The following is a 24,988-nucleotide window of genomic DNA, read 5'->3' as shown; positions in this document are numbered from 1 at the left end:
TTTATAATCACAAGAGGAAGACTTAGAGACTAATGAACAATGCAAATGAAAACCAAAACCCAACAATAATGCAATGACTTTGTGAGAGAAGGTTTTGTTCAGCTCTAAGGTTTATAATCACAAAATGAAGACTTAGAGACTAATGAACAAAGCAAAGGAAAACCAAAACCCAACAATGCAAATGTAAAAACTACATTTTGACAACCATTGAGCAAAGGCAGCCTTGCTCAATATATATATAGGCTGATGGAGTGCTCTAACAAGAGAGAGACACAAGCCAAAGAGATGCCACAAGAGGGCAGGCACAAGGGCCAAAACAAGGAAAGGGTTTTGGACTTTTGTCCTTGGCCAAACTCATAAAGTGAGAGGACATATGCAGCTGTCCATGGCCAAGAGAAAATACAAACAAAATTATCCTAAACAATGTTTGATTTAAAAGCAAGAGACAAAGGTTTTGCAAACTTTTTCCCAAAAGCATAATACCATAATGGTTTAGCAAACCACTTTTCTCTGATATCAAACAAAGACAGCTGCAAATATTGGTTTGTGTATCACAGACACAACAAACCACAGTTGGAGCCTAAAAGCTAAAACATGGGTCACGGGTTGAGATAAAGGCATCAAACCCTAGACTAATTTAAGCACCAAGGCATGTCTTTTATCTTAGTTGTCAATTTGAAATTCAAATGAGGATCTCACCCAGACATAGTTCTTATGGAACAAGGGTAAAGAAACTTAAATATAAGACAACTGAACAAAAGATCAAAAAAGCTGGAAACCCAGATTTTTAGGATGGCAAGTGATACTGCTATCCTCTGTGAAAAATCTTGAAATGCACCTACATGATTTTACCTGAGTTCCATGAGATCATGTTGGTTCTTCTACTTCTTCAACTTGTTCTTCAGATGTGCAAGACCAATCTCCCAATTGCTTTAAGCTTCATAGATTGTGTTTTGTTCTATATAAGGATTGCCAACAACCCTATACCTCCAAATGATCAGTCGCATAATTATTATTATGTATGGTGTGATTTTATTAGACGGAAGTGGAACTGGGGCACTGCAAAAAAGACGATGACTCAAATCACACATTTCTTCTTACTAACCCAAGTTTTAATATTACTTACAGATTCTCTGCCATTAGATTCTCTGCCATTTGCTGCTCAGGTGGAATTTCAGCCACCTTTTCTACCTTAAGCGCATCCTTTTTCTTCTTGCTCTTTTTATCCTTCCAACTCTCTACTCGATTCTTCCATATTGGATTCCCAGATTCATCATAAAATTCTTCAAACATAAAAAAATGGAAAATCAATCACTGATGTTAGGAATTAGACAAAGGGACTAAAACCGTGCAAGTAAAGAATCTACAACTCACCACTATCCACTCTAGATACAGTGCTGACATGTCTAGCATGAATTCCAACATCCTCTTAAAATGAATGCAAGTATTAGCAAGAAGTAGAAAACCTATTAATTTTAAAAAAAACCAACTATCCAAAAAAAAAAACTATTTCCCTCCACTACACATAGACATTCTTACCCTAGGATTTTCCAAGTGAGATGCCATTGTGGATCGAGCGCCTGATACTTTTGTTTCATGCTCAGCCAGTGACTTCTCTGAAGAATTCAAAAGGCATCAAATAGCTTAAAAATGCAGTATAACCATAGCAAAGATATATGTCAATTTAGACTAGGGCTGCCACTCGGTCGGTTCAAATCGGTAATGGGCGTTACCAACTTCAAAACCAAAGCTTTCGGTAATAAAATATGACTTTCAATTACCAAACCAAAAACTTCGGTATGAGATAAATCTTACCAACTTCGGATGTCGGTTTTTCGGTATTACCAAATATAAACTTCACAACAAATATATTTTCAAAATATAACAAAACAATACAAAACTATAAAATTTAAATATCACTTGAGTTTCTAGAGTCTGATAATACATATACAAAAGATAGTCATTTCAGTACACATTATCGAGTATGGTTTAATTTTCTACCGAAATAGTCAGGATGTAAATGTTTCCAAATTTTTATATGAACAAGTTATGTGTCATCTATGTGAAAGTATGTGTGTGGAAGAGTCGACCAAAATAAGTCACATAAGGGCAGTAAAAGCTTTTTCGTGTAATAAGTGACGTTAAATTATGGTTGACCGCTTTGATCAAGACCCGAGCATTATTGAGTACAATTAAATTTTCTATCATAATTGTATTATACTATAATGATCACATCAGACGGTCGAATTTTAATTTTGTGAATTGTAATCATTGGAACCACAACATACCTGGTAATGTGGTATAACTTATTTAGTAAGTTATTTTAGTAAGTTATATGCATATGTACATCTTTGTGAACCAACTACAAAGAGGAAGTAAAATTTTCAAAAACCTTGTGAACTATGATGTGATCAATATAGTGAAATACGACTATGGTAGAAAAATTAGGTATTTTTGATAATTTTTTTGCCTTGATCAAGGCAGTTAACCCTATTTACGCTTGTGCTTCTTATGGGGAGCCCTATCATCAAGAGAGGTAAAAACATTCCTAAATTTTTACATGGGCGGTTACATGTCATCTAAGTGGGTTTGTCTATATGTGTGTGATGAATCGACTAAGACGGGTAGGTAAGAGCGTTTTTATATAACAAGTAACATTGAATTAAAGTTGATCGCTTTAATTGAGACCCGAATACTACCAAGTATAGTTGAATTTTTCTATTCATTGTCTTGTTTTTTACTAAATGGTATATACAATTGCAAACGTGAGATAAGATTATTAGTCTATGTGTTTTTAGAAATATAAGTCTTTAAATAATTAGAATTTCGGTAAATTCGGTATTTACCAAAAACCAAACCAACTTTTTCGGTATTTCTCGGTTTCGGTTTTTTTTATTTCGATTACCAAAATTCGGTTTACCAAATCATAAATTTTCGGTCGGTTTTCGATCGGTTTGGTATTTACCAAACCAAGTGGCAGCCCTAATTTAGACCATTCAAACTCATTTTTTATCCGCTTCCATAAAATATTTTCAACTTAAAAAAAAAAAAAAAAAAAAAAAAACAAATTTTTTAAACATTATGCAAAATTGAGTTTATGTTTCTCCTTGCATCATTGCTAAAAACCAAATAGCACACAGTGGAACCAAACTTTGCATGTAGTCATATACACATGCATAAGATTGACAACCCCAAATCAGAAAAAGAGAAACAAGAACTTTGATTTCACATGAGCTAATCAGTATCAGCAACCAGCTCTTTCTATAACTTAAAAGGTTCTATGACTCAACCAGCTCTTTGAATTATGACTAAATATCATTCTAGTTATATCAAACAAGTTAAATGGCAGAGAAGATAGATAATCAGCCCAAATTTATGATTTTGTTTCGGCGCCTTTTGGAAAAGTCCCACGTCACTAGCTTTAAAGCAAGACCTACAGTAATAACTATTCACGATAATCAAGCACAAAAGTTGTTAGTCAATTGTTTGTCATTAGAAAGAGACATAATTTTGTTAGATCGTCACAACATATACCCATGCCTTGGTAAATCCAGAGTACAAACAACCCCAGGACTTCCAATGCAGCTAAAAAATTTCTCTATATTGTCAACAGTAACAGAATTAAGAGTAAGAGATACCCAGAATTCCACTAAAAAGTATCAGATAGATGTATAATGGCAACAAGCCATTCTTCCTCCTAATTAGTGCCTACTAAATTCAGTGAATTCGATATGCAGAATTGATATTGAATCTTCTTATTGGCATTTAGTTGGTTTTCTAAGCCGAACATAACTATAAAGTATAAAATGTAGCTTTAGTTGCTTGATGACAATTATATTTGCAGTTGGAGGTGGTCTGCTACAAGCACTGTAGTTGCGCTTTAAGATATTGAAAAAATCAATCCCACTCCATTATTTAGCTGGAAAGATGGATAATAGAGTGAATGTATGTAGTACTTGTCAAAATGAATTTCCCCCAACTACATTCAGTGACGTAGAGTTTTACTTGACTTCTAGTTCTAGTGGTATCAGGTCCTATTTCTTTGCTTTCATCCAAAACTGTACATTCAACATGTTCCATGAAGTTTAACTTCAGAACTTGAAAGATCAAATCATGTAAAAGTACTTAAAGCTGACATTGACTTGTTCAGCAGGCCACAACCTTGTTAACCATACCACAGCCTCAAGCCTACATGTAAAAGTCGACTCTCGTCTGCATTCTTTCTATCATCTTCATGAGACAAGAGTATGAAAACTATTCTTCTGGATCGACTAGAAACTTGCACATGTTTGCAATCCTCTCCTTCGTGGGGATGAAGAACTCAAAATCATATTTGTCATCTGAAAACCTAACCACATCGTCTCCAGGTTGAAAAGGAGAAGAAGTCCGAGCCTCAGCATTAACAAATGTAATTACCCGGGTTATAACGGTATCAGGGTACTTGTCAGTGCATCTACCTACAGCAATCAAGTGTGCACTGTCAAATCCCATATCAGAATCAAGAAAAGATCTCTTGAACTCTGATTCATTGAAGAGAGTGTATTCCATCCTATACGTTACAACCATAAACACCCTCTCCATATACTTTCGCAGATCATCAAAATCTCTTTCCAGAATTTGCAGCACATGGTCCCCTCTCGTGAAATGTCCTCCTCTCTTTTTCATCTTTTTCTTAGATTTCCAAACAACTGCCATGTAAACATAACCTCCAGACCAGGGTTCAAATAGAGCTGCCACTGCCACTGCCGTACTGAGCCACTGAATGTAATCACCTGTGGTTGGTTCTCCATTGTGATTCTTCAGTCTTGCCTCTACATATTCTTTTGCTATCTCAAAACCAGTGCCACATCCGAAGACTCCTGTGTCACTTTCTAGATACTCATCAGTGGCAACAGAGTAAATGACTGGTTTACCATTCCTATAGCCATACACCAGAACCACCCCCCGAAATTCCTTGTTGAGATTTTCCTCCTTCTTCTTCCACTTCTCCAGATACCTCCGGAATTTCTTCCTCACCACATCTATAGGCACCTTAGAAAGCTTCTCAACCGCCTTTGTAACTTTTTGTATAATCCACACACACTCGTTGATACTAGCACAAATGGTGGCCATAATATGATCTGTAATTGAAACTATTTTTGGATAATCCCATTGTAATATCTGACCCCTGGTGCCTACCCCATTTTCCAATGTTTTCCCATCCGATGCAATAAAAATTCCTTTCTTACCAGCTATTGCTATTATCGTCGTACCTATCAAGCCTTTGGATCTTGTATCAGATGTCCAGTCCAAAAGGAACATAGGATGAGATATGGAATCCATCTTGTCTCCAAGATTGAAACTTTCCTACATAAATAGACCCAAACCTAGAAAATCAACACAAACATTACAACGGTTGTGTGTGTGAGAGACAGAAAGACAGAGAGAGGCAGATTCACTTAGAGCACAGAAAGATTACCTCTTTGGTGCTTGTACGAAGGTCGAAGGATAGAGAGAGATGCAGAGCCACCGAACACCAAAAGGAAGCTTTAACCTGGAAAATAGATCGAACATTTCGGCTGCTCTGCACATATACTTCTTCTTCTTCATTAGCCCTTTAAGATTAGCGCGCTAATCAAAACTTAATTAAACCGAAGCTTGGATGTGTCCATTTGGCACTCAATCCAGCCAATAAGGATTACGGGTATAGGGCTTTTGGAATTTCGGGATATGGAATCGGGGGCATTTCTGATATATAATTATGCTAGTTCTAGTTTTGATTGGTTCAGAAATTATTGGGGTCTTAGGTTGGCCCATGTGCGTATCTACATTTAGACAGATGTCACGCAATGAGAAAAACAGTCCAAAAAAAAAACTTTATGAATTCATGATGGAAGCAGTTTTTTTTTTCCTTTTCTTTTTTTGGATAAATCTTTGAAAACCTCAATATGAGGGAAAAATTAAAGTACTTTTTTTCTTTTTAAATAAGTTTGAGTAAATAGTTCTTAAACGATATGGATAGATATCAACATACCTGGTATTTAAGATATGTTATATCTTTTATATAAGATTTATTTATTTTAGAAACATAAAAGTTTTAGTTTTATAATAAACATACGACCGTACAAGGTTTGAGGAATTGGCAATTACAATATTTGAAATCCAAACAAAAAGAAAATAACAATTGAAAGAAAAATGCAAAGAAAAAATTGATAACTAAATTGTGTAGAACTTGTTTCACTGTATCTGCCTTAACTAGCTTAAAGCCTAGTGACGCTCGTGGTCAATGGTGGATCCATGATTTTATAATAGGTGGGCTGAAATTTTCTTTTTAACGAACGTATACTAATTTATGTCACATATGGACTAAGTTTAACTGCATGTGGGCTAAATTTGAAAATTTGAGGTTGGACTAGTTTTTAATTTTTAGCCTTTTGAACTCAACTTTAGCTAGAAATGTATTTTAATGTGTACTAATTTATGTAAAAAATTGACAAGTTAAAAAAGATATGGGCTAAAATCAGAAATTTATGGTGGGCTAGATTTTAATTTTTAACATTTAGAACTAAAAATTTATATAGAAATCTATGTTTTTTTAAAATTTGGGGTGGGCTACATCCCATGTGTAGGTACATCTTTGCTCGTGGTGGACCTTTTTATGAGACTATGTAGTGAATAGCATTGATTTAGAGTCGTGCGAAGCTATATTTCCTGATCCCCTCAGGAAAGAGCAGCGCATCACTACACAATCATTTTGCGCCTCCCACTTTCTTGGTTGAGGTGATCGTCACTTCAAACAAGCCTTCAAAAGAAAGTTCCTACAGTTGGATCTTGAACAGTGCAAAGTTATACGTGACTCTCTTTCCATCATTAATCAGCTCCTCCTCTCGTCGTCGCCCCATAAACCTTTTGTAGCAACTGTATATTTGACGTTGCTGCCTCCGCCTCAAGTTCATATGCAATGTGTGTTTGAGCCCAACAGATATTTCGGTCTAAGACTAAATTAATAAAGTCTCGGATAGCATTTGGGCCAGTACATATGGCCCTAAAAATAAAGCTTGTTAAGGGCATGACTTTTGGAGACATGCGAGGTGGGTTTCTATGTGGATTGTAACACCTCGCGGGATAAGGATGTCTTCAGTATTTGAGTCCGTGTCGGAGACTATGAAGTTTTCGATAAGCGAAGGGTCAATACCTATGACCTAAGCTAAGTCTACCTATGTAATTGGACACGCGTCATCCAGTTGCTCAGTTCGCAAGCAAAATGGATCTTTGTGTAACTTTGATAGCAGAATCCTACTTAGGTTGTGGGATTGCATCCTTATCAATTAATTACGAACCCCTATATAAGGAGGATTCGAGGATCAGTCAAACACACAATCATCTCATACAATAACTACAAACAACCTTTGAGCTACTCGAAACCCAGATGCTAAAGTGCTACTTTGCCTTAGCCTTACAGAGCCCAGTTGGTCTCGCCTTCACCTACTGCCTAGTTATTTGCTCTGCTCGCTACATATGTTGGTATCGATAGCAAACGAATAGAAGGATTGCTTGTAATCCCTCGTCCGCGAGGTGACACCGGAGCCCCTGTCATTTGATTAGAAGTCTAGCACCAACGCACCTACGCACCTACGTTCCGCACTCACGCAATGACACAACCGCACTCTTCCTTTTAACTTTTGGATCTGCTAAGTTACCTCTCTACCCATGCCGAGGATCGTGGCCAAAACAGTGTACCGTAGTGGTTGATCATTTATGCAATCTACAACACCGTCTAAGCAGCCGTTCATACCTCAAATGCAGGGTCCGGACTAGCCGAACCAGATCATTAACCAAAGAGAAAGCATAACTCGTGCAATACGTCGGGATGATCCACATGAACCAACATTTTGGACCGTACGATGAAATTTCTCTAATTTTTTAAAATTAGGTCACCTCAAATATTAGACCGCCAGTATACTTTAGACCTCAAATATTAGAAAACCATCGAAAATAAAATGAACCTTTAACTACATATCGCCATATCAGTGTTTAACCTTAAATATATACATATAGATCGAGAAATTCCTCACAAACATTTGGGAATAACTGTCAGCGTGAATACAATAGATACACTTCATATCCAACACAGTTGAAGCAAACCCCAGGTCACCAAATCCAACCAGGAGGATCCAACAGGTGACGCTCCAAAGGAATTGATGACACACACACAGTATCTGCAACTTGAAAAGGTGTAACAATGTCAGGGAACAAACCTTAAATCCTTGTTTTTTGCATTGCCTAGCGAACTTTTCAATTGTTTAGGCAAAAAATCATAAATGCGCGCTCAACAATTAACTTAGCAATTGAATAAACTTTGTTCTTTTTCACCAAATAAAATTCAACACTTGGAACACTAATATTTCAAACAGAGTAAATCAAACGAACAGTAGGGTTAGTTTGTTGGCTTTCCAAAATGCTTAGGTAACCAAAAAAGAATTACAAATAGAATAAATCGCAGACATACCAGAAGGGTCAACTGTCATCTCCAAGTGTTTAGTACCCTTTTGTTCTTCATCGCTACCTGTTCACGGGAACTGTTAACTGCTATAATAACCAAACAGTTCTACGTAGGCTATAAATAATGAATGAAAACCAAAACCACTTGCTACATGGTTAAGTTGCCTTTTAAAAACCATCTGTTCTCTGTAAAAAGGGCCGAAGGAGGTAAGGTATTCCAGAATAACATTACTACAAAAGTCAACAGCTTACCAGGATCACTGGAGTTATCCTTGATGTTGCAGCGATCAAAACCACAGCCCAAAAGGACAGGATCTGTTTGTGGTTATATTGTCAGATAATGGATACTACCACACACAAAAAAGAGCAATAACGAATGCTTAATGAAAGTGAGGAGCTGGAATGCAAAATGATCTGATCACATAAAAAATAATGTAGGCTATCAATATGGCTTAGCTGGATTACTTATCTAGAAAACCCAAATTGACCCAAAGTATCATTTGAAGCGGCAGATCCAGTAATGAATAGGCTTGGAAAGGTAGTCAAAGAGACCCTTCTCCCACAAGGGGAGGTTACTTTACTCTTCGTCCCAGTTACTATTTTATCGTTTTATTTTTTGACTAATTCTACTGAAGGACGCTACCATTCTTTTTTTAAGTCACGTTAGAACAGACAGGGACCATCATACCCATATTAGCAGGCAACAAGGACTATGGATGGAGTCTCCAAGAATAGCAAGAATGAAGAATTGCAAGATTGCAGGGGAAGTTTGATTACATGAAAGAATATGGGCGTAGGATGGTAGGCTAGGGTAATAAACCGCAATTCCCCTATTTTTTCATGTGACTAGTGACTTTTTAATTGACAACAATTCCATTCACGTTGTTCAACATGCTGCTGTGAAAAGTTTGACTCTTAATTATACCACCAAGCTAATAACAGGGCAACTTAGGTTTTCAAAAAAGTTAGATAGCGAGTGAATACCAGAACAAGGGTGGTTTTGGGTCTTTTACCCTATAAAAGGACTTATTTTCCAACGTAACACATAGTTCAAACAAATTCAAGGTAACTGAAAACAAAATCGCACGGACACCAGGAGAGTTGCATGTGCCTTAGGTACATGTGCTCTTCTAAGGGTCCGTGTTACGCACACTATATATTTATATTATGATATCAAATCCCAAAACATCAAGACAGTGACTACATGAGAATATCAGATGGTAAAGCACCAGCAACGGAAAGATGATGGGTCACAAGCAAAGCGAATATGTATCTAACTATTATAACTATCCACATGACATTGAATGGTAGCATAAGAGCAAAAATGACTGTTTATGTGCAACGCAAATGCATCATGGAAACCTATTATAAATCTCAGACTAAAATTTAATAAGACTTACGGTTTCAATTTTGGAATAAAACGACCATAAATCTTAAAAAATCAGATTGATCGCACAGTATTTGTCTAATTACAATGACAAAAAATGCGATCATTTTCTACACTACTAAGAGCTCAAGAAACCTCCAACATTATAATCTCACAAACCTCACACAACAACAAAAAAAAGTAACTTACCAGTAACACTACCGGCACACTCGGGTTTACAATAGATGAAACTAAAACCATTCTTGTTACCTGTTTGCAAAATATAAGGAACCATGTCAATGCTCAAGCAAATCCAAGATAATTTTAACAGCAAACTCTAACAGAATTAAGCATACCCTGGTGGGGACAAGTGGGAGTCTTCTTTGGTTTTACCAGCTCAGCACCTGTTAAACAGATACATCATTACACACAAAATATTGATAATAAGACTAAAAGAAGAACAATAAGACTACGAATATGAAAGAAAAAACAATAGTTCTCCGACAAAACTATTATAAGTGATACATAGATGCAATGAGATCTATGACCCATATAAAAGCAGCTGCCCTATATATAACAGTAGGCTATGCAGCGACCAGACAAAGCAAAATGAATTGGCTGGAGAAGATAACTTTCAAAAAAAGATCATAATAATAGTAATCTAGCTCACCTATGCATAATGGAAAAACCAAATTCACTTGGCTAGTAAAGTTATCCTCAGTAAATTGATTTCACAGTATTGCAAAATATATTATAATAATAATAATAATAATAATAATAATAATAATAATAATAATAATAATAATAATAATAATAATAATAATAATAGTAATAGTAATAATATATTATTATTATTATTATTATTATTATTATTTTCAGAGCCAAAGAAACTTAAAAACATAAATCAAAATCTTACCCTCGGCAATACGGAGTTCCATGGGATTGTAGTAGATACAAGAATCCTTGCACCCTGTTCGAATTATATTGTCAGATAGAAAGATAAAAAGCTAATAAAAACGCATGGGCGACACTGTAATAACCCTAAAGTGCTATGATTTGAATAGTACAGTAAGGAAGGCAAAACGAAGGTTTTACTTTTCTTAGGAATGTGATCCAAAACAAAAAAAACAGAGAAAGAAAAAGGTTTTTCTTTAAGACGAATACTAGATCATTATTATGTTCTACCTAAAATTTACTTTTTATATATACAAAGCAAATAAAAAAAACCCTACTCTTCAAGGGTTTTAAGGCTTAAGGCTTTGTAAAAAACCATTGGTATCAACTATGCATCATGCAGATCATACTGACTAAGCTAGAGAATTGTCTTCAAATGTCAAACTGATCCAAAAGCTTGGCTCAGTATTCCTCAAACTACGGAAGACAAAATCATCATTTTGATTTGTCCTTCAGAAAAACCCAAAATAACAGCTCACAAAATGTACAACTAAAATAAAAACCATACAGTCGCGGATGACACACATTTTGGCAAGCCTGAGTTCCTTCGCCTTGTCCCCTGTTTCACACATACATTGAAATAATACTAATAAGTAAAAGTACCAAAATATGAATGAATAGGATGACAATGATGACAAAACCCAGAAACCAGTACAATGGCCATAACATTGAAAAAATGAATAACAGATATATCAGTGTCATTAGAGAGGAAGAAAAGAAATAAAAACACACACAAAAAAAAAATATAAAGAGAAGTTGTGCATGCAAGGAGATGTAAGATCCAATCAACACATGCCCACACATACTCTTAAAGTGACAGTTCAGACAATTAAATTATTTGTCTTATGACCATAGTAAAAGAAATGCATTTAAAATCAAAAATAAAAACTAATAAATGATTTGTTATTTTATTTGCTGTTTACCATAATGCCATTATTGAAGTGAACAATAATATTGAAAGATTTGCCCAATTTTGAAAAATAGTCTAATAGTGTAGACTTCTTCATATATCTTGTAGAAGCTATCAAAATGACTCTGATGGAGCTGCTTCCAAAAACTATATTATTCAATGTCAAGTACGATCAAGCACAAATCAGTACGTATTGGCACCAGAGATTATCTCAAACACATACTGATCCAGAAGCTTGGTTATCCTATCGTTACACCAGATAATATTCTCAAAGACCTTAAAACAAGAACTAACATCTTACCATCAGTACTATGGTCACCATCAGCACTGGGGAAACGAGAAGATGTCACAGCACCTGTTTACAATTAATTTGTCAGACAAAATATAAAGCAGAAGATAATGAGGAAGTAATGAAACATAGTATTATCTCAAAACAACATTACTATCACCACATGACTCTAAATAGTATTATCTCAGAACAGCAAAAAATAAATAAATAAATAAAATAAAATAAAAAAATTAATGCTATATGAAACATAGCTGCAAGGCATATATACTAAACTTGATGTATCAGCAATGCATCAAGCACAGACCAGAAATGAAAATTTTAGGCAGTATTTCCTGTAATGACGTAAGTAGTCACATAGACAATGAGATGTTAGATCTCATCAACAATTAGTCTCTTTGAATTATTCTATGCAGGATATCAAAGTGAAATTAATGGAGGACAAGTCATCTTCAAACTATAATACTCAATGTGGGATATGCAACATGTACGAACCAATATACACAAGAAACTATATTCAAGCAAAATGGGTCCAACCATTTGGTTATCCTCTAATTACACCAACAAAAATGGTTACTTCTTTCGTTCACAACAGAAGCCAATGGAAGTGCAGATAATCTTCCATAGAACATAGAACAAAATCAAAAGCATACTAAATGGGACACACACTCGAAGGATGCATCCATTGAATGATAATAGCTAGGCTTGGAATGGGTCTGAGGGGCAAGTTTATATTTATTTCCTTCCTGTATATTACGTTTGTAGTTTTTAGTTTAGTGATTGACTAGTTTGATCAATAATTATCTGTTGACTGTAAACACACATCAAGGGGGTCCACATTATCCACATCAGAAAAACAGAGGGGGTACACAACAGCCTGCAATGGAAAGATGAATTCTCTAACGATAACAAGCATTGCAAGAAATTCCAAAAAGAAAAAGAGAGAGAGAGATCCTAACAAGAAAATCCAAGGTAACTAGAAAAAAAAAAATTAAAAGAAAAACAAGAGATTGGCTGTGCAGCAAAGCTCCCATGACTGACAAACAAAAATGCTACTGCACCGGTACTCTGACTACATGACATCAGATAGTAGCAGGATATCAATGTTGTGGCATAAGAAAAGGCAAGAATAAATCTCTGATTAATACTAAAAATTAATCGAAGACTCCATGCAATGAGATCTATGAGCCCATCAACAGTGGTTACTCTATATTAACTGCCTTGTACCCAAGATTTTTTTTGCTGCTGAAACTATCTTTAAAAGCTATATTCCCTCTTATTCTATGTCAATATAGACCACATAATGTAAAACCAAAAATCATTGGCTGGTGAAGTGATATTAAAAACACGGACACTATATTCCGGCAATCAACAGATCACACCTTAAACAAGAAAATTCAAACTCTTACCAGGTGAAGGCCCAGCAGGAGAAGACTTTGATTTTCTGACTTTGCAACCTGTTTGAAATAACATTGTCAGATAATTACACACAAACAAACAAGAAACCAAACCCAGAAATCAATGTATGATAAAAAAAAATGAGCAACAGTCTTTTTTGTGAGTTTGATAAGCAAAATCCTAACAAAACCTAGAACAAAAATCAAACACATACTAAATATAGGTGTTCCTTCCCAGATAGAATGAAACAAAGACGAAATTGCGGACTAAGGAAAAGGGAAAAGCAAATACCCCCAGGCTTATCTCGTTTTTGGATCAATTTGAGTTCACGATTCCTTGGACCCTTGGATCGCGAAGACATGCCTGCGAAATTGGGGATTTAGGGTTGGGTTTGGCGCGAACGACGGCAAATTGGTCCCTTTTCGTTTTCTTGTTATTTCGAGTGCGAACTGTTCTTTCGGTACTCTTATTTATTCCTTTTCAGGTAAAATAAATAAATATATAAGAGATCTTTTTCGTCGTCGGTTTTTCGCAACACATTTTTTTATTTTTTAGATTAAATAGAGAATTTTATTAAAATAAAAAAATAACCCAGATTAATACAAACAGACCCACTAAGGGAAAGCCCACAAAAGGGTACAAACATAATGTAAAACATAAGGTCCAAAACATCAAGACCAACAAACAAATGGTCCATAACCACACGGCCACATATTAAATGAACATGTGTCATTCATTCAAACGTATCTTGCCTCTGAGTTTAGCAACAAATAATAATTAAAATTAAAAGAAAACTTCTTTTTTCCAATCAAATTAAAGGGTGATTCTAGTCACGGGAGTCCTTAAGTTGAGGACTAATTGAGAACTCTTCGGCTTATCCAACTTTTTGATCTTATAGGTATTTATGAGTATATCATTTATGCAAATTTTCAGTCATATTAAAAATCGTTTAGGCAATCATAAGTGTAATTTACTAATTATGAACTTGAACGGTTCATATTTGACAGATTTGGTTTGTCTATTAATTTGATCTAGTTTGTTATCTTAACGAACACTTATCTAACTGAAAATTTGTATATATAATTTACTCATATAGACCTAAAAACTGAATGGATGAAATGTCAAAATGTGATCGAAAAATAGATTTAAACCATAAATCGAAAAGTCTTTAACTAGTCCTCAACTTAAAGGTCTTTACTAGAAGGGCTCCCTTATAGTCACACCTCAACAAACTTTTCCTGTTATGCCCACTTGTCCACTTTTAGGAAATTGAGGGCTTGAAGACAAACTCTCTCTCTCTCTCTCTTTCTCGTTTCTCTTCTCTATTTTCCCAGTGTACACCATCATCTTATACCAAAGTGAATTAAAATCAGCAATATATGTGTTTTAGGGTTATCTGCCATGGCTGCTTAAAGATGCTATCAAGTTATTTGAAAACTGTTCTCATATCATCAATTTATACTTTCATGATTGATCTCCCGGTGGATCTTTGGTATAATTGGAAATCAACTATGTATTTGGTTATATATGGTGAAAGTGAAGAACAAGAGAAAGTGTCAGGACCCACCTCGAATTTCACCCTGAAACCTGAAGTAAATCCTGCGGGGTCCACCTCTAAAGAAAATTTATCGAAGATTCGGCATAACCTCCCTTGCAAATGGACAACCCTAACCTGCAAAATCCAGATAAACACTTCTATAATAAACCATTCATCCTCAACTCCTGGAGCCATCCGCTCCCCACAATAACATTAAATCATCACTTAAACATCCAAAAGATAAATTATACGCTATCCTTCACATATTTCTAAAATAGAATCATGAGTCTTAACATACAACGAATATTATACAATACCCCCAAGGTAATCAGAGCTACTAAAACTAGAGGAAACAAGAAAATACACCGGTAGGTTAAACATGTAACCTACAGGTGAAAAGTGGTAGTGATGTTTGGTAACTATGCCTCGCCTCTTACTAGTACCGACCCGAACTCTGCAGACTGGGCAATTAAAAATGAAATTACCCAAGAGAAAATATTTGAAAACGTTAAAGTGAGTGGACAAAAGTAAAATTAAAATAAATGAACAAATAAATAAATTTATGCTTTCCCGATTCAATTTATATAGAAAAGCTGTGATGCATGCGACAAGCTTTAAAGCATTTACTTATGAATTGACAAATACAGAAAATACGTGACTAGCCCCGCTAGTCTCCAATACTTTATAATATTGAGCCTCCTAGGCTATAGTATATAAGTATGTATTTACACACGTCATACTTCTTGTATGAATTGTATGAATTCTTGTAAATTTAAGAATTCATGCAAGGCTACTACGCTTGCGTCCTACACTAACGTTACACCATCATGGTGAGGTTAGTCGCTACACCATTATGACGGAAAAGACGTGTATATATACGTGATAAATATCCCCTATATGAGTACTTACACTCATATAGAGTTACGACGTTTGCGTCCCATTCTCACGTCACACCATATTGGCGGCTAATTGTTACACCATTATGATGGAAAGGCACATATGGCTAGCTAGTATTTATATATATACTATCCTCATAAATATATATATATATACACACACACAAATTAAAGAAAATTGCCAAATTAAAAATAACGTTATATGCTCCAACAAAAAGAAACTATTCAACATTAATCCAGTTGCATGCATATAATATAAAAACAAAGGTCCACTCATAAATTTAGGCCTAAGTCTGACGTTGATATGAGGTCTCTTCAGCTCGAGCCTCCTCACATCTTGTTCAAAATATATAATTAAATCCCCACCTAAAATTTGATACTTATATAAATAGGCAGAATAAAAATGAGTCTTATACAACGCTCGTCCTTGCCCAACTTCCCCATTCTTAGCACAATACGGCCCAAACTTCACCCCAAGAATTCGACAACCTGAAAACAACTTTCTACAGTTTAAATAATCTTATACAACGCTCGTCTTTGCCCAACTTCCCCATTCTTAACACAATAAGGCCCGAATTTCACCCCAAGAATTCGACAGCTTGAAAACAACTTTCTACAGTTTAAACAATGCTAATCCAACGGCCGGACCCTACCCTATTAACCGTCAAGTTCACCAATCTTTAAAAAATTCCAAACCTAACCAAAACTTCTCTAAAAATTACAGACTTCACACCATCAGACTCCTCTCAACATAACAAATTTAATAACAGAAAAAACTACCCAAAAGATCCGGCCGACCAACCCTTCTCCAGCCACTTCCAATGTTCACCAAAATTTAACACAAACATCAATTTCAAGCCCTAGATAGGGTAATCGAACCAAAACAATAAAAATCCCAAATTGAAACCCTAGAGCTTCAAACCTTCGAATCTCTTTGCTTAGATTGAATTGGATTGATTCCTTTTAGGGAATTGATACACGAGCGAAGACCTTCAAAACCATATATAGAGCTCTCGGATTGATTACCGGAGGAGGGAGATATTCCGGCAAGAACTCCTCAATGTGCAGTCAGACTTCCAGTTGAGATTCCCTTCAAAGGGCAGCGTTAAAGACTCGATCCCCAGCCCAGAAAGATGGAGGAGACGACGGTGGATCGATTGAGACCGGTGCGGCGGTTTGTGCTGGCCGGACGGCGACGATTGGTGGTGGAGGATGGGACCGGGTCGAGGGCGCGCGGGGAGGGAGTGAGGAAGAGAGAGTGGGCTGCTGACTTTCCAATACCGGAAAGTCTCCTTTAAAAACTTCTATCCGAAAATATTAAATCCCTCTCTCTCTTTTTTACCTGATAATTTTTACATGTTCGTATTAACGTCCTCTACCTGCTGTGGCCGGGATTGACTAGAATATATAATGACGACTGTCGAGACCCTTTGGTGAGAAACGAAAGACATCGATCTCTCTCACACTTAAACACGATAACGAGTAATTATGGTGCTTAAGCAAGCACACATGCATGTTTCCAGGAACTTGAAGGCTGAGAAAGTTTAATGCTATCATACTTTTCTGCGGTTCTGCCTACTCCAAATCCAAGAAATTCAATAATAAACCAAAATGCAGAGCAAAGCACCAGAAAAGCGCAAGAATGGTATACCTTAAATTATTCACATTTACAAAGATTCAAGAACAATTTGGTTGATCTAAACCTTCCGTATAAAGAATTGAAAAGAGAAAGTAAAGCAAAATTTACAATTAGACTAGCTTCAATGTCATCTAACTGTGGAAGCAACAGTATGAGCCCACCATCTGAGATTGTCCTTCATGTCCATTTCATTGCTCAAAGATGGAAACCTCCAATCCATCAATGGATTCTTCTCTTTCTTTCTCTTCTCCATCACCTCCCACGCTTCAGAAAGATGAGGCCTTGAAATCGCAGACTCATCATCAAAAGCTTCATCGTCGTCTACACCTAATTTCTTCAGACCAGGAATGATGGAAGCCAAGTTTGAGTCTTTGTCTTCTTCTGAGAAGACGAATCCCAGATCCATAAACCCTTTAAGCTCCTCAAACTGAAGGTCTGTCAAGCTCTTGCTCCCGCTCTTCTTTCTTCTTCTCTCAATTTTAGCCTTGTTTGATGACTTTACTTCATGTTTATGTAATACAGGAATATTATCTGCCATTGAAGCTGTGACTTCTTTTCCAGAAACAATGGTGCTAAGCTTCGGTCTGTGGAGGACTGAGTCTGGCGAGAGAGAACCGCAGTTGATAAAGCTAGTTTCGGAGCTCAAATCGTCGCTCAGGGATCTAGTATGGAGGCTTGGAATCTGTAAGACCTCTGGTTTTGATGGTTGTTGATCTTCATTTTCATGAACTAGGTCTGCTTCAAATCTTGATGAGGTTGCTGAAGATGGTTGTTTCTTGAGGATTTCAAGCTCAAACCAGAAAGAATCAAAGAGCTCCATCATTTGCTCTGCTTCCATTAATGGCGTGGATGCTGAAGAAAGCTAAGGCTAGAAGATTCTAGTTTTGTGAACTGTGATGGTGCAAAGGAGTCTTTGATTGGCTTTTATATATAAAGCTTCCTTGGTTATACACGTTTTCCATTCGGGTGTTATTATAATTGCATGTTGTTGTTTTCACTTGTGAATTGTGATGGACATTCCAAGAAAGCAAAAGGGGTTTGAACGTGTTTGAGATTTGGAGGCTTCAAGATAAGGCGATTACATGCGTGTGGTTATCCTAGATTATGTCTTCGTGTAGAGCTTATTAGACGACTTGGCTCGGTTTGCTTTGGTTGTAAACTTGTAATCGTGCATTAACTTGAAGTTCGTCATATAATTCTTTACGGTCATGTATTCTTATTTGCTTGATGTGATCCTATTCTCCTCATTCGATACTTACTATTCCTAAACATACAAGGAATCATATATTTTTTGTTTTCTACACCATATCAATCATAATTATAACCATAAATGGTTATCACTGTTTACATGAAATGATATAGAAAGAAGTAATTGCTTCATTTCATGATCGAGGTTCTGTAACTCTAAGGCAGTTTTTGTTTGCTCTTACTTCACTTTTTTTTTTTTATACACATGACCGACGATAGGGTGAATGTTTTTTCTCCAAAATCAAATGAATTGCGTAATAGAAGTTTATACGTGACTTCATCGGTATCACCGGTTCTTCTTAAGAGTTTACCTCCGATACATCCCGACATTCTAAAGATATCATCATTACATCTATAAATAATTCGGCATTCAACCCAAAACGTTCAAGAAATGAATATAGTCCACAGGATGATGAACTCCAATAATTGCGGGATTGTTGCTTGTAGCTGATGCAGAACATAATGGAGTGAAATTTGTCTGCACTCGAAACTACAAAAACACTTGATATGTTGGTGACATGTATCCATCATATCATATGTTGATGAGTGTTGCAGTTTGCTGCACCACCTAACAATTTTCATCGAACCAATATCTTTATGGCCATAGCAATAATGTTTTCTTGCTTCACATTTACACAAAATAAACCTAACGAGTCATAAATATGGTGGATTGAACTGCTGCATATATATGATCTTTGAGGTTGTTGGATCAGTTGAATTTGACATAACCTTGCAACCTGACAATATTGTTTGTAATATACATATGAAGGCTCATTCTTTCCCCTCAATTACTCGTGCTGCTCACATTTGGAAGCTGAGGAAAAGTTCCATACCGCACGCTCTTATCAACTTATGTGTATAAAAAGACAAGTTTGAGAAGTAAACCAAGAAAAATACAAGTCAAGTACGTAGATATATAGCGTACGCGCGTGTGAAGCTAATTAAGCATATGACACGCCCGTTACCGGGCATGCGACAATTAAGAACCCTTTTTGACAATCGTAGTATAAGACAAATAAGTTTCGATCAATCCGGGGACTAAGGGTGTTTTTGTAACAATGCACTTGTAAAAAGTCTGTAGCTATCAATAAAAATATTTACAAGTATTCATTTACAAATTTACATATAGTACAAGGTAACAGGGGAGTCGGGGTTTGAAGAGTTTGTTCTAAGTTCCTACTAAAAGATAAAGACAGAACCTAAACTAATATATACAAATGATCATCTTCAACACACATCAACCAGAGATTTCAGAATGAATCAAACAAGTATCAACATGCCTCAAACATATATTCAAGTTCATCGCCAAGTGATATCAAAAACAAACTTGAAACACAAGCCTCAGCGGTCATGCATTCCTTTAATTCTACTTACTTTATCTCCTAAGCACAGAGAAGTCTAGAACCTAGGATATTTCATGCAAAGGCTGCGATCGATACTCTGTGTCACTCAAAATACCCGTCTACACTAAACATGAATCATTAAGTGCTATAGAATTCTGAATTTGAACATGCCCAAGTTTACAAGAAGCTGTTTAACCTGCAAACATGTAACACATAGTTTTTGCTATCATTACATAGCCTTTACTACTAGAGATCTACACTTACTTGAAGAAGCTTAGTATAGATCATAGCAACACTAACCTGCAGATTAGAGTTTTAGTTTAAACAAAACTATGCATTTAATGAAATCAACAAGGCAACAGAACAGAACATACACTATCATAGACAAGTTGAAATATGCTTGAATTTATTCTGAAAATTAACCTATTCATGTTCTAAACAACTAGCCAATTCCAACTTTGAAATCTAATACAAAAAAACAAAGAACAATAACAAATCAAACTACCAAATTCTAGGGGAATGTAGTACTAATCAAACTCAACTTATCCATATATAGAACTCACCAAATGGTGACCTAAGGAAGGAGAAATTTGATCGACACCGAATCCGAACCGACGGAGTTTTGGAGCTCGATTTATCCCTCACGGCGGCTCCACTCGATGCACCACCTATCCAGCAATGAAGTAGAGACGACGGTGAAGCTTTTGGGACTAGTGTGACGGTCTCCGGTGGCTTGACGGCAGAGCTAGGCCGAGAAGAAAATCTGGCAGATAATAGACTTCTTACCATCCATCTTCGCCTATATAAAGAACTTTAGCCGACGAAATTCTTTATTTTCGTCGGCTAAACTCTTTTGAAAATTTTGGTTGACCGCCAAAAAATTTTGGTTGAAAATTTTGAAAATTTTGAAAATTTTTCGACTTTAGCCGACGACTTTTCATATATTTTCGTCGGCTAAAGTCCTTTGAAAATTTTCCTCCAACTTTGGTTTACCGCCTAAAAAATTTTGAAATTTTTTAACCTTAGCCGACGACTTTTCATATATTTTCGTCGGCTAAAGTCTATAAATTCACGAAAACGCTCATATCTCCCCCTATATTACTTAATTTGGTCAAACCTTCCACACAAAAAACTCTCACGTAGATGAGACGCAACTGCCCATATAAAAATTTTGAGACATTTACCTTCCGACGATAGGGCTCCCCATAAGGAATAATAACGGTAAATAGGGTTGACCGCTACTATCGGCTCCGAGACTTTACCCGATTTACGTGATTTTTGAACCATAGCCGTATTTCACCATTTTGAACACATCTTATTTCACGAGATTTTTCATAATTTTGCTTCCTATGTAGAGTTTGTTCACAAAGTTGTATAACCTACTAAACAAGTTATACAACATTAGTAGACACGTTGTGATTCCGATTCCGATGACTAAAATTCACAAACCAAAATTCGACCGTCAGATATGATCATTATGACGAAATATGTCTATGGTAAAAAATTCAACTGGATCCGACAACGTTAAGGGCTCGATCAAAACGGTCAACCATAATCCATCGTCACTTATCACACGAAAACGCTCATATCTCCCTCTATATTACGTAGTTTGGTCAAACCTTCCACACAAAAAACTCTCACGTAGATGAGACGAAACTGCCCATATAAAAATTTTGAGACATTTACCTTCCGACGATAGGGCTCCCCATAAACCTGAATAACGGTAAATAATAGACACGTTGTGATTCCGATGACTAAAATTCACAAACCAAAATTCGACCATCAGATATGATCATTATGACGAAAGATGTCTATGGTAAAAAATTCAACTGGATTCGACAACGTTAAGGGTTCGATCGAAACGGTCAACTCTAATCGAAAATAAGAAAACTGCATTTTCAAGCCCTAAACGGACTCGGATGGCCAAAAAAGCCTATAAATCATGGCATTAGCGATGAGTCTGCCTCGTAGCGTCGTTACGCTTCCGGAAAGGTATCACAATAGTCAATCAGACACCAAACGCCAAATCTGCAACATAGTGAATAATAAGGGTAAGTCAACTATCGGCACCGAGACTTTACCGGAATACTGTGATTTTTCAACCGTAGACGTATTTCACCGTTCTGGTCATATCTTATTTCACAACTTTTTTGCGTTTGATGGTTCTACGTATAGTTTTTTTTTCTCAGATGAGTTGTTGTCTAGATCTGCAAATATAAGGCACTTTAGCCGACGAATTTTTTTTCGTCGGTTAAACTTTTAAAAATTTCGTCGGCTAAACTTTTAAAAATTTCGTCGGTTAAAGTTCACAGACTATAGCCGACGAAAAAAATTATTCAGCCGATGAAATATTAATTTCGTCGGCTAAAGTTGACCATAGCCGACGAAAATTTTAAATTAGCCGACGAAAAAAATTCGTCGGCTAAAGTGGACTTTAGCCGACGAAAAAAATTCGTCGGCCTGGTTTTTTATTTTCGTCGGCTAAAGCCTTTCTTCTGGTAGTGAGAGGAAATCTTGGTGGAACTTCTCTTAAAAACTGATGTGGGACTAAGAGAAATATTTGACTTTTCTTCTTTAGGAGCACATGTTTGACTTTTCTCATTCCTTGGACAGCCTAGGCATTCTTTTGGGCTTTCTGGATTTTTCTCTTTCATCCTTGGATTTGGGCCTTCTTTTGGGCTATCTTCTTCTTTCCTTGGATTGCAAGAAAGCTTTTTCTGCATTTTTCTGTTATTTTCATGATTTGGCCTTCTTTTCTTGATTTATGTTCTCATGTCCTTCACAATCACAAAACATGTTAGAAATGATATTATTATGAGAATATCATAACTAAATAGGGTAGGAAACACATTATAAACATAGCACTTTGTGCTCATATCAGCATATTCCGATGATACTCACAAGTCTATAATATAAGAGTTTGATTAATCACATGTATCTTATAGTTTAGAATTCAGAGTAGTCAAACTCTAATGCATCATATATATTTTCGCACTATATATATTAAATCCCAGTTTCGCCGTGCGTCTTCCTTTCAACCAATTAATCAGTGGTTCAAACCGAGGGCTCGATCTCTGCTTCAACGTACATTCACACACGACGTAGTTGTAACCCTCAAGATCGATCTGATCGATCGAAACGAACATAAGGTGTAACTAACTTTTGCTAAAGCAATTTATTAATTAATCAGAGTTAGATTTGCCATTAAATAGTGACTGGGAAACTCAGGATCGAAAGTCAGAGTAGAATATTAAACTGGAGGCTAGCGATGTGAATCGAGTATATATAGGATTTGTCAACTGCTGAAGCAGTTGAGCATCAAATTAACTGGTCAATTCCGGCTCTGTAATACCTTTGCTAAGTGAGCTAGCTAGCTAGCAAGGTGATCAATGACGTCTGATGTGCAAACGCAAGAAAAACGATGAGGAATGAGGATCGAGGCCCCGGGGGTCTGAGAACTTGAGAAGAACTAATATATTTTGAAACTGTACGTGATATAATTTCATTAATATGCAAGTATTCCCATGATGAATAATTATTTAACGGATTATTATTGGACTCTGAATGAGTACCAGGGATTTAGCCATTTAGGGTATATCATTTAGATTAATGAATTTTACTTGAACCAAGTTGCATTTCTTTTAGACTGAAATCCAACCTTAGCTCTAGTTCGAGGTACATACATGGATTTTCTCAAAAAAAAAAAAAAAAAGGGTACATACATGGCTACCTCATATAGACCAGTAGTACTCCTCCTTCCAGCTGAAGCTCATTATCATGAAATAAACTGAGAAAACTAACTGTTGCATTATTCTCAATTCCTATAAATTAGGTAATTAGATAATCAGGTTTTAATTAATTGATTAAGTCATATGTATACCTCTGCATGCATTTTCAATTAACTAATGCTTCCATGATCCCTCTGGGTATATACATGTGTACGCATCAATTTATTATAGAGTAATTGTAGTAGTATGTATATAATACATTACAACAGTACGTACCTAATTGCATGTACGTAGTAGGTCACGAACACATGCATGGGAGTGAATGATAAAGATGAAATTGCAAAGATGAACTGCGGGGCAAATCTCCTTTGGCAGTGAGCTCGATCACCCAGTGCTCTACAGATCGATCATAGACCACAGTACCAATAATCGATCATATAATTAACTGTATCTGTGGCCAACTGCCAGAGGATCGTAATTGCCCAGTAACGCACCTCATGCATGCATGCACCAGCAGCTTCAATTCTCCTTCGCTAGATAGGACTATCTGCTTGACTGAGTACTTGATTTCTCGATGAACAGATATGAGGCTCCAAATCGAAATATATAGATGACGAGCGGATGAAGGAAACCTGGAATCCGTCATGGAGAAAAGGATATTCCGAGCACATCCTCTTGTACTTGTTGATCCAGTAGTAAGTGGTCCTGTAGTACGTAATTACCCTCAGGGGTGTGTGTGTGTATATTCATTTCCAACCCAAAAAAGAAAGAAAAAAAAAAAGAAAAAAACTATACCTGAACTTGTAATAAAATTAAATGTCATTAACGACAATGTGACCGTCATCGATCTTAGTTCACCTGCTAATTAGTTTTGTAAGGGTGAAGTTATTTGAACCTATAAATAGCAAAGTCTTTATATGATTAATTTAGTGTAAAATGTTTAAGCTGTCTAGTAATATTACTCTGTATACGTACATACACACATATGTAAATGCTTGCATGCATGCTAACTTGCGAAGTAATTTGTCGGAACATGTCATATTCATTCTACGTATAACGTACTGGTCCCCTTAAACTTTTTTTTTTTTTTGGCGAGATGGTCCCCTAAACTTTGGCCATCGCTTTAAGAAGATCGAGGAATAAAGTACCATGCTAGGAATATGCTAAGATGGTAAATTAATTGAAGACTAAAGTTCAGCATC

The 24,988-nt window shown here is 36.1% G+C and overlaps 1 protein-coding gene and 1 pseudogene across 1 annotated transcript; both read right to left on the bottom strand.

The window, feature by feature from the left end:
* Positions 1-5,322, bottom strand: part of LOC101295822 — a 19,062-nt pseudogene extending 13,740 nt beyond the window's left edge.
* Positions 5,323-7,873: 2,551 nt separating this feature from the next.
* On the bottom strand, positions 7,874-13,872 carry LOC101306432. Its single transcript, XM_004300266.1, has 10 exons — positions 13,687-13,872; positions 13,407-13,454; positions 12,013-12,066; positions 11,310-11,360; positions 10,764-10,817; positions 10,204-10,251; positions 10,058-10,117; positions 8,734-8,796; positions 8,489-8,545; positions 7,874-8,198 (listed from the first exon to the last, which is right to left on the bottom strand). The coding sequence occupies exons 1-10, from the start codon at positions 13,754-13,756 to the stop codon at positions 8,131-8,133; spliced, it is 573 nt and encodes a 190-aa protein (XP_004300314.1). The 5' UTR covers positions 13,757-13,872; the 3' UTR covers positions 7,874-8,130.
* Positions 13,873-24,988: the final 11,116 nt, after the last annotated feature.

Source organism: Fragaria vesca, linkage group LG5 (assembly GCF_000184155.1).
Source record: "Fragaria vesca subsp. vesca linkage group LG5, FraVesHawaii_1.0, whole genome shotgun sequence".
NCBI lineage: Eukaryota > Viridiplantae > Streptophyta > Magnoliopsida > Rosales > Rosaceae > Fragaria > Fragaria vesca.
The sequence above is the reverse complement of the archived record's forward strand: the minus strand, read 5'-3'. Positions and strand labels throughout refer to the sequence as shown.

Bases quoted from the DNA above. Each gene is read 5' to 3' on its own strand.
- LOC101306432 (XM_004300266.1), bottom strand. From the start codon at position 13,756: ATGTCTTCGCGATCCAAGGGTCCAAGGAATCGTGAACTCAAATTGATC. The intron at 10,118-10,203 runs GTATGCTTAATT...TTTTGCAAACAG, and splicing joins TCCCACTTGTCCCCACCAGG to GTAACAAGAATGGTTTTAGT. The intron at 8,546-8,733 runs GTAAGCTGTTGA...TCCCGTGAACAG, and splicing joins GGATAACTCCAGTGATCCTG to GTAGCGATGAAGAACAAAAG.